The following is a 10,625-nucleotide window of genomic DNA, read 5'->3' on the forward strand; positions in this document are numbered from 1 at the left end:
AAACATTGAGAAGACAGAGTCTTGCTTTATGACATCAGGTCAGTGTAGCACCATAGCAATCCTGAGCACCTCACAATGCTGATTACTGAAATAAAGGCTGTCGACCTGTGCAGCAACTCAGCAAAGCCTTTTCTTAAGGGGCTTTATGTTTCAAGGTGTGTTAAAAGTCAAGGCCACTTTTGTGTTCTCATTCAATATGTGGTTCAGCATCAGATTGAAGCAAAGTTTATCTGCTAGCTGCTGCCTAGCAGAATTACCTGTTCTGATGTCAAGGAGAGTTCCTTGCATCATTTGCTTGGGAGAAACTCTTAGCTCAACCTTGTAATTCCTGTTGAGGTGGAGCCTCAAGGTGACATGGATTAAAACTGTAAGAAGCCAGCTGAAAATACTGCTCCCCAGCTCCCAGGCTAAGACTTGCTCTCTTATCTGTGAAGCTGAACTTGCGTTAAAAGGAATTTATAAATCCAGCTAAAATGGTTAGCACCCCCCAAAAAATATATACATAGATAGAGATATAAATCTATTGCCTGTGAAGCTCTAAATGATTGTCAAACAGCCACTTCAGAAGTCAGTGACTTCTCCCAAGGGTAAAGCTAAAGATTTGACTAGAAACTAAACCTACAGCTCCCCAGGTATTACTTAGAAGGTGAATGCAATGCATAGGTTAAGACTTCCATAGCCTCTCAGACAGGATTTTAAGGCATTCAGTTACATCCTGATGCTTCTTCTTCCCAAGACAGAGTGCACTGTGTGCATCGATCTCTCTCTGCTGTTTTCACTGAGCAGTGAAGTGAAGCTTGTCCTTAAGGTCTGATCCTCAGCTACAGAAACCTTGAGATTTCCATGGCAGTGTTCCTGCAGCACCCAGAGGAGGAGGCTTTCTGAGCTAACAAGTGTGGCCTAGGCTGCTGCTTCTCACCGTGGAGCTGTGGTCTTTAGAGCATGCCAAGAGGCTGTCCTGGTCTCGTGGTGATCCCGCACGCAGAGTGCTGCGGCGCTGAGGCATCACTTGTGTCTGGAGAGCTGGAACAGAACCCTGAGACAAGCAATCCACTGGGGAAAAAAGTAGCTATGGTTAATACTACTACTTGGAGATGTTTCAATCCTTCCCATGATGGGGGAACAAAAGAGGCATCTAGACAAGTGCAGGGATTGTTTTTCCTTCTCTGACGTGAGCGATTGGAATTCCCGGCAGGCTGCGCTCATAAGTAGGGTGTGGGATTTTGAAGTGCCTCTCTAGGGCTGACTGCGATTAGAAACGTTTTGCTTGACAACTCTGCCCCTCCTCCCCCGCCCTGCCCCAGCAATTCCGTGCTCCTTGAGTCACCGTGACGGTACTCGTGGGCTTTGGGTTCAAACCCATCCTGACGTGGAGCGATGCTCCCCCGGGAACTGCTGCGGCAGGTCGTGCGGGCGCTCAGCGGCTCGGGCGCGGCTCCCCTCAGCCCCGGGTGCAGTGCTGGTCGTTCCCGTGGATCCAGAAGCAGATCTGGGCATACTTGAGAGGAGTGATTCTCACTGCCACGTTGTAGTCCTGCTGCGCGCCGTTGACGTCCACCCACTGATGGCCTGAGTAAACGGCGATGATTTTGCGCTTCCACTTCTTTCTGTTGGGCTCCTTAAGCCGGAGGTAGACGCCAGATCCCGTGGAGCCAGACTCAGCGTCGCAGTACTGGTACAAGAGGTCGCTGGACTCCTCAGCAACGCTACAAAACCTGTAGACCAGCTGCCCAGAGCGGTCGCTGTCAAAGCCTGAGAAGTGGATCATGCTCCCGGGCATCGTCTTGACGGCTGGGCTGACTCCCAGCTCCATGTACTTCCTTTTGTGGGGGCGCTTCAGCTCCAGGACCGCGTAGTCGTAATCCAGAGCGACGTCCTCAGAGACACCCTTAAACCAGCCTTTTGGGATGTGGGTGCTCTTCACTCTGGTCCACTGGAAGGAGGGCAAGCCATCTGAGGTGTCCTGCTTCCTCCCAGCTCTCCTCTGCTTCTTCCCACGGCCTCTGGAGTGCCGCCGTGGTCCTGTGGCAGCTGCGGGCTCCTCTTGGCGGGCAGCAGCTTCCCTCCTGCTTCTTTTAGCACCTTTGCGTCTCCGGCCTTCGCCTCTGGATTTCGTCTTCATCAGGCCCACCCTCAGCCTTTTGCTGCCCTTCACATAGTCTTTGCCATTGTGCAGGCAGTGAGCAGCTGTGAGGACGTGCTTGGGGGAGATGAGGATGCCGCTGCAGCCGGTGGAGATCTTCACAGCCGTGTTGAAGGGGAAGTTGGTCATGAACCGCTTGTCATAGATGCTGAACCTGCTGTCTGTGCCGTAGATCTGCCTCTTCTTCCGCGGAGGTCTCTCTGTGGTCGCGTTTGCAGCGGGGTCCAGCACTAGCCCGAGGACGTTCACTTCAGTCAGGGTGCGTGTGCCGTTCTCAAACACGGTCTCGTAGGCTAAGAGGTCCTTCACATCCGACAGGCTTGGCGCGGGCAGTCTCTTCTGGCACTCAATCCCACAGACACTCTGCAGCTCCAGGCTGGGGTTTGCCTCAAATTTAGGGCTGTTGAGGGGGAAAGTTCTCTCGCTTACAACCTGGGGAATCTTCTTTAGGTGCCAAGTAAAATCTTCTTCAACTTCTGTTCCATTAGAGAGACCCAAAACAGGTGCAAAAATTAGGGCCAGCAGTAACAGGAGCTCCATTTTTTCTGGGGCTGGCTTTGTTCCTTCTTTTTACCCCCCTGAAATGAGAAAGAGAGATGTAAAAATACATGTTGGGAATACACACAGCTACCTTAGGGGCTGCAAAGCAGAACCATGCAGTGGCATCACTGGGAACAGAGTTTAACACTCGACGTGAAATGGAAGCACCTCGAATAGTTGCCTCTGGAGCTTCCAACAATCTCTAGGAAGATGGGCACAGGAGGAGACCTTATTGTAGCCTCCCACTATCTGAAGGGGGGTGATTGTCCCCCTTTACTCTGCTCTCCTCAGACCCCACCTGCAGTCCTGGGTGCAGTTCTGCAGCCCCCAGCACAAGCAGGACATGGAAGTGTTGGAGCCAGTGCAGAGGAGGCCACCAAGATGCTGAGAGGGCTGCAGCAGCTCTGCTCTGAGCACAGGCTGAGAGAGTTGGGGCTCTGCAGCCTGCAGAAGAGAAGGCTTCCAGGAGAGCTTGGAGTGGCCTTGCAGGATCTGAAGGGGCTCCAGGAGGGCTGGGGAGGGACTATTGACAAGGTCTGGTCATGGCAGGATGAGGAGGAATGGGTTTGAAGTGGCAGAGGGGAGATTGAAAGTGGATGTTAAGAAGTTGTTTGCAGTGAGGGTGGTGAGAGCCTGGCACAGGTTGCCCAGGGAGGTGTTCAGCACCAGGCTGGATGAGGCCTTAAGCAACCTGTTCTAGTGGGAAGTGTCCCTGCCTATGGCAGGGGGTTGGAACTGGCTGAGCTTTGAGGTCCCTTCCAACCTAAACCATTCATGATCCTGTGGTTTCATAGACATAGTTCTTGTCTCTAAGAGGTAACAACCTCTGCATGAGAGTGCTGCAGCAGCAAAGGCAGCCATTTGGGTTGCCTCAGCAAGGGTATTGCCAGCACTGATAAAGAAGTCCTTGTTCCATCCCATGCCACGCCTGGAGCAGTGCCTGCAGTTTTGGTCCTCGCTGTACAAAAGAGATGTAGACAGGCTGGAAAGTGTCCAGAGAAGGGCCATGAGGATGATCACAAGAAGGGCTATGAGGATGCTGAGGGGTCTGGAGCTGAGGGGTCTGGAGCTCTCCTCCTGGTGAGGAGAGGCTGAGGGCCCTGGGGCTGCTTAGTGTGGAGAGGAGAAGACTGAGAGTGGATTGAATCAATGTCTGTAACTATCTGAGGGCTGGGGGACAGGCTCTGCTCACTGCTCCTGGGACAGGACAAGCAGCAATGGATGGAAGCTGCAGCACAGGAGGCTCCAGCTCAGCACCAGGGGCAACTTTTTGCCTGGAAGGGTCCCAGAGCCCTGGCACAGGCACCCACTGGAGTGGGGAAGGAGAGCAGCAGAATACTGAGTGGCAGAGGAAGGGAGAGGGAGCACAGCAGGAGACAGAGGTGGCCAGAGAGAGGTTCTGATACCAGATCCAGAGGGGTGGCTTTGTTTTAGCATAGTTTTTGACACTTCACCTTCACCTGCATGGGTCAGGAACTGTGACCCAGAGTTTGCTTGCTAGGGTAGAGTCATGAATCACATTTTACAATGCATCTGAAAACACCCACCCTGGCTTTAAAGTAGCTAACTGGGGCTTTGGAGAAGATGTGTGCACTTCGTAGGACATCTGGAAAGCAGAGTGAGTCACAGGCCTAAGCTCTGGGGTGCATGCAGTCATGCTAAAAGCTATCTGGAGGCTTTGGAAGCAGAGCAGTCATCCCAGGTGCAAGATTTTGCAGAGAGACCCCAGCTGACCATAGCAGTTTGGATTATTGATAGAGCAGAAGTGCAGAAGTGCACATTTGAACAGTCACTTTGCTGTGCAAAGTTCTCTTCCAAGTCATGGTTTGGTTATTGCTCCGTTAGTATCAGTATGAGTCCTGCATAGCTATGGAAAAGCAATGTGGTGTCCAAACAAAGAAATGAGCAGCTTTCCTGGCCTGATCAAAGGTCCACTTCACCTAAGTCCTGTTTCTGACAGGGGTTGGAAGGGACCCAAAGAGATTGTCGAATCCAACCTCTTGTGCTGCAACTTACATGAACATATCTCCTTGGGTCCCTTCCAACCCCTGCCATCCTGTGATGCTGTGATTAATAAACCTAGCTCTTCTGTCAGGCTCAAGAATGCCTTTTCTGTCCTCTCCTAGAATGCTCCTGTCTTTCTCAGCCCTTCCTTAGGGCTTTGGTATTTGACATTTGTCTGTGGCTGAACTTTTGAGCTCTGTGGAAAGTTCATCCACTAACTGCCAGTTCCTACAGACAGTCTTAGAGCTGCCTGGGTTGGTGTCTTTTCACTGCACTGGCTGCAGTCTTCCCTTCTGGACTCAAGAGAGAGACTCTCTACAAGCAAATGAGTGGAGCACTATGGATCCCTTTTGCCACTCTGTAAAAGGACACAAAACTACCACCAAGCCACACAACCTTTAACAGATGCGTCAGAGCCTCCCTCTGACTTGAAGCACTGTCCTCAAGCACTCACTACTTACAAAGGCAGTCTTGGAAGCCAAGATTTTCATCCTTCATAATGAACCACTTGTTGCTCATAACGAACTAACTACACTTCAGTACAACTGGAAGAAGTCCAAGGGGAAGAACTTGATGAAAATGGCAATTCTCATTACAGGGCAGAGCCCTGGGCCTGCTAGGCAGCACTGGTGGCTGCAGCCGTGCTTTTAAGGTCTGCTTGCTAACCCAAGCTCTGCCACTGAAGCGAGGTCAGTTTCAGGCATGGGCACAGTCAGTGGTTGCCATGGCCCAGTACAGGCTCACGGCATGTCAGAGGCTGGAAGGGACCCAAAGGGATCACAGGATCCCAAGCTCACAGGATGTCAGAGGCTGGAAGGGACCCAAAGGGATCACAGGATGTCAGAGGTTGGAAGGGACCCAAAGAGATCATCCAGTCCAATCCCCTGCCAGAGCAGGACCACACAATCCAGCTCAGGGCACACAGGAACACATCCAGACAGGCCTGGAAAGGCTGCAGAGAAGGAGACTCCACAGCCTTGCTGTGCAGCCTGTGCCAGGCTCTGGGACACTTCCAGGCAAGAAGTTCCCACAAAAGGAAGGCTAGAAAGTGAAAGAGCTCCATTCAAATGTCAAAACTCTTCCTGCAGCTCCCCAGCTGTCAAGGGTGAGGACTCCCTGGCTGGTGCCATCCCAGCTGCCAGGTGGATGTATGCAGTTAAATGTTCTCACTTCTTGCTTCCAACATTACATCTTCCTGTGCTCACCTGACAGGACTCACTCATCTCCTAACTTTTCAGGATGCCCTTCAAATACTTACACAGAATCACAGAATGTCAGGGGCTGGGAGGGACCTCAAAAGATCATAGAACCAGGCAGGTTAGAGAGACCTCCAAGCTCACCCAGCCCAACCTATCACCCAGCCCTATCCAGTCAACTAAAGCATGGCACTAAGTGCCCCATGCAGGCTTTTCTTGAGCACCTCCAGAGATGGGGACTCCACCACCTCCCTGGGCAGCCCATTCCAATGCCAATCACTCTCTCTGCCAACACAGATCACATTTGTCAGTATAAGTGATCTTCCTCCAGCAGAATGCATCTCAAATGCTCAGGGGAAGACTTGTGGTCAGGCAGAACTCAAATATGTTTCTTTCCAGGCTCCACGAGAGTGACTTAGATGCATGTCAGTGTAGGTCAGACAGAAGAAAAGTTGTGTCCAGTTTGTGTTCTGTTTTGGTCTGTTCAGTGCAGCCTCTGCTCTGAGGTTTCCTTACTGTAGAGAGGTCAGCACATTTCAAACTCAGCTTACGTGGTTCTAAACAAAAATTTCAGGCCATAAAATATGAAAGGTTGCTGCACTAAGCAGCTCCTTTAACCGCTTTTGGTCTTATCCTGGCAGTGGCCTGGAAGCTGGAATTCATAGCTCTGCTCTGACAAAGCAAACCAGAATGAAGTGAGGAAATCTCACGCTCCCTAGAAGAAACTGTGACACAACCTTATCCACCCCTGCCCCCTTCCCTCCTCCGGGCGTGCTCACCCGCACACGGGCGCACAGACCCTGTCCCCCTGCTCTGTTCTAAGCTGTCCCAGTCAGTACTCTGCTGCTGGTTAGGGGTGTAAGACCTAGCAGCCAGCACAGTCCCTTCTTTATGGAGAGATTCTAAATAGGGGGGTGAAAAATCCCAGACCGAAGTAAACAGTTGTACCACCTTGGAATTGAGAATGCTGATAGCTTTTAGATGTTCCTGGGAATGCTGAATTTGTTTAGCTGTTGCTTTCAGCTGAAGGATAAAAACCTGGCCCCAGACCAGCCTTGTGGGGCAGCTCTGAAGCATGCTTTTGAACAGCTCCTGTGTGCATGTTTTCCATCAAGGACAGCTGCATTTCCAGTAGTGCACATAAAGATGACCAAAGGAATCTTGAATGCACCATCCTTCCCCTAAATCTTGTTCAAAGAATGATTTTGTGCTGCAGCTAAGGCCACGCAAGGGCGGATTGGTCATTGATGACCACATGCCCAGTACCCCAGGGGCAGCTTCAGGAGGCATAAGAACTACCAATTTCAGAACGCCTTTCTGAAATCAGGCAGAGTAGGGGGATAAAGGTAGCAGTGATGCAGGGCGACTGGGACAGGGCTTCCCCCCCCGGCGGGGCTGCCCTCTCCCTGCCTGCCGCCCCCAGCGCGGCCGCGAGGTGGCGCACCCGGACAGCCGGCGGCCAGCACCCACGGCCGGCCCCGCTGCGCCCCCGCGGCCCGGGCCGGCTCCTCGGCAGCCCCCGGCGGGCTCACCCCGATCCTCCTCACCGCCGCGGGGTTCTCCCCCACTACTCCGGGCTGAGAGAGGAGGTCGCGTCCCAGCCGCTGCTCCTGAGGGGTTCGAGCGCTGCCAGCCGGGACACCTGGGCAGTAGCCCCCGGGACAGGGGCGGGTGGGCAGCGGCCAGGAATCAGGCAGGGGACGGGGCGGGGGGGTTGCTGCGGTGGTCGTTTTCCCATTGCCCCCTCCGCTCCTGCCGGCCGCTCCTGTGCATTAGCATGGTAGAGCCCAGGGGGATCCTGGCAGGAGGCGAGGGCACCGAGACGAAGTCTTTTAAGCCTATAGCTCTTCTGGCCATGCCCTGGTCGTGCTTTCCGCGGCAAGGCTCTGTTTTTTCCGCGTTTGATCCTTCTCTCCCGAGTCTGCAAGTTAAGTACCTCGGCACAGCTTTTTTTTTGCCATTCCGAGATAAATCTGCTCCTAGCAGTGGCGAATCTGGATGAAATTAGTGCTAATTCCAGAAGAGCGCGGGGATGGTAGCGCGAATAGCGAAGGGAGTGAATGGGATTTAAAGCAGAGGTTGTTTTGAAGGATGAAGGGACGCAGCAGAGAGTCCTGAGAGCCCACTAAGTTTGCCCCTTTCCCCCGTGCCATCAGCCGCCTTGCGAAACCAGCTTCAGACGAAAGGACAGAAACGTGTCACGGGTGCAGTCCTGCTAAAATACATCCCTCAGGCTAAAGGGGCAGGGGGCTTTACGCGAAGCCTTTCAGCCGCCAAGCCCACGGGACTGGCATGGCTCAGCCTTATCAGTTTTGACACCGGCCCGTGGAAGAAGCACGACATGGCACAACCCGACCGCCCCACGGACGCCACCTCGGACCGTCCGCTCCCCGCACCCCGGCCGCGCCGGACCCGCCGGCTGCCTGCACGGAGCTGCCCCGACAAGGTGTCCCGGGGCAGGCGCTGCCCTCCCCGGCGCCCGGCGGCAGGAGGAGTTGCTTTCCTACCTGGCACCCCTGCAGGACGAGCGGAGGGGAAGGTGGCCACGACCCCGGGCCGCAGGCTCCCCGCTCCGCGCCCGCCGCCCGCGCCCGCGGCTACTGAGGACGGGGCAGGGGGAGCGCCCAGGTCTTCCCAGCCGGGGGAGGGGATGGAAAAAGAGAGGAGAAAAAAAAAGAAGAAGAAGAAGAAGGAGGAAAAAAAAAGGCAAAGGAGGCGAGAGGGAGGAGGCCGCAGGGTGCGAGTGGGAGGGCCGAGGGGAGCGGAGGCAGAGCCCAGTATGTGCTGGGACGGAACGGGAAGAAGGGGCTCCGCGGCGAGGCGGGGGAGCTCCCTCTCCGCCCGGCTTGGCCCGCTCGGGGCTGGCCCGGGGGAGCCTACGGGGCCGGGGGAGGCGGAGGCAAGGGGCAGGCGGCGGGAGCGCAGCGCGGGGCAATGGCGGAGGGCGCCGCACCGGTCGCGCCGCGCCACCTGCGCGGGAGTGGGGCCGCCGCTGGCGGGGATGGCCTCTCCTTCCTCACCCGCCCGGAGGAGAGCCTGCCGGCTCCAGGGGAGGCGTTTTGAGCCGGGATGAGGCTTGAGGCTGCGGGTACCGGAGTCTCACCGACCCGCGGCCTGCCCGCGCCTCCTGCCCCCTCCCTTCAGCGGTGCCCCGGACCCGCTCCTGCAGGCCTCAGAGCAGGTAAGAAACGACCTCTTCTTGCCACATCCGAGTCACACAGACAGCCAGGCTGGCACAGCGCCTCCGCAGCACCAGTCCAGCCCAGAACCATTCACCTTCGGCCACAGCCCCAAGCACCGCAGCCAAACCACCCTGACACACAGCCAGGCTGGGGGACTCCACCACCTCCCCAGGCAGCTCATTCCACTCCCTCACCACTCTCTCCATCAAAAACCTTCCCCTAAAGTCCAATCTAACCCTCCCCAGGCTCAGCTTGAGGCCATTCCCCCTTGTTCTGCCTCCAGTTCCCTGTGAGCAGAGCCCAGCAGCAGCCTCTGCACAGTGTCCCTTCAGGTAGCTGCAGCCAGCAATGAGCTCTGCCCTCAGCCTCCTCTGTTCCACACTGCCCAGCCCCAGCTCCCTCACTCTCTGCTCAGCAGATTCACTTTCCAGGCCCTTCACAGCTTCCTTGCCCTCCTCTGCACTGGCTCCAGCACCTCCACAGCTCTCTTGCATTGAGGTGCCCAAAGCTGCACACAACATCACTCTTCACTCCTCTCTTCCTGCCTTCCATCCCAAAGCAGAAGGCCTTGAGCAGTGCTCTCCACTCCGTGTGCCAGCCCACTGCAGTCCAACGAGGTCCTCTCCAAAGCCTTCTTCCACTGCTAAGCAGCTGTGAGACATGAAAATGCTGCTTCACTGAGAACTATTTCAGAGTGCTTAACCTGAATAGTTTCAGTGCAGTCATCTGCCAAAACCCTGGCAGGAAATGTGTGGCATTGCTGGAGATCAGACTGAGCTCTCCAGAGTGCCACTGCCTTAATCACAGACATATGCTTCCTTTGAAAGACTTTGCTGCTGAAATTAAGGGGGAACAATTACTGAAATGAGCTGGAAATAAGGCTGTGGCAAGCAACTGCATCCTGCAGTTTCGCTTTATAGATCATAGAATAGTCCAGGCTGGAAGGGATGCCCAAAGCTCGTCCAGTCCAACCCTCTCTGCACTCAGCAGGGACATCTTCAACTAGAGCAGGTTGTCCACAGCCCTCTCCAGCCTCACCTTGAGGGCACCTCCCTGGGCAGCCTGTTGCAGTGTTCCAGCAGCCTCATAGTAAAGAACTTACAGAATTACAGAATGGTTTAGGTTGGAAGGGACCTCAAAGCTCAGCCAGTTCCAACCCCATGCCATAGACAGGGACACCTCCCACTAGAACAGGCTGCTCAAGGCCTCATCCAACCTGGCCTTGAACACCTCCAGGGAGGTTGTGGAGCACAGAAGCACAGAATGGGATCAATGGTTCTGTGCTTCTGTGCTCCACAGCCTCGCTGGGCAGTCTGTGCCAGTGGCTCAACCTCCCATCCACCAGAACCCCCAAACCTTTTTCCCCTTCACTGCCTCCAACAAGCCAACCATATGTTGTGCACAAACTTGCCTCCTTTTGTGTGTTACAGTCTGCCTGCTGCCAGTTTCAGTGCTCACTGGTTCTTTATCGTATGGCCTGTGGCCTCTCTCCTGCCTATGCTTTATGTGGAAGATGTTCCTGTTCTGTCCTGCTGCTGACATGCAGGGAGAAGAGCAGCA

The 10,625-nt window shown here is 54.8% G+C and overlaps 1 protein-coding gene across 1 annotated transcript; it reads right to left on the bottom strand.

Annotated features, from left to right (window-relative positions):
* Nucleotides 1–303: 303 nt before the first annotated feature.
* Nucleotides 304–8,766, bottom strand: PRSS35 (serine protease 35). The gene is made up of 2 exons (XM_064169352.1): nucleotides 8,391–8,766; nucleotides 304–2,721 (listed from the first exon to the last, which is right to left on the bottom strand). Exon 2 carries the CDS (start codon nucleotides 2,681–2,683, stop codon nucleotides 1,442–1,444), a length of 1,242 nt encoding a protein of 413 aa, XP_064025422.1. The 5' UTR covers nucleotides 2,684–2,721; nucleotides 8,391–8,766; the 3' UTR covers nucleotides 304–1,441.
* Nucleotides 8,767–10,625: the final 1,859 nt, after the last annotated feature.

Source organism: Pogoniulus pusillus, chromosome 31 (assembly GCF_015220805.1).
Source record: "Pogoniulus pusillus isolate bPogPus1 chromosome 31, bPogPus1.pri, whole genome shotgun sequence".
Classification (NCBI taxonomy): domain Eukaryota; kingdom Metazoa; phylum Chordata; class Aves; order Piciformes; family Lybiidae; genus Pogoniulus; species Pogoniulus pusillus.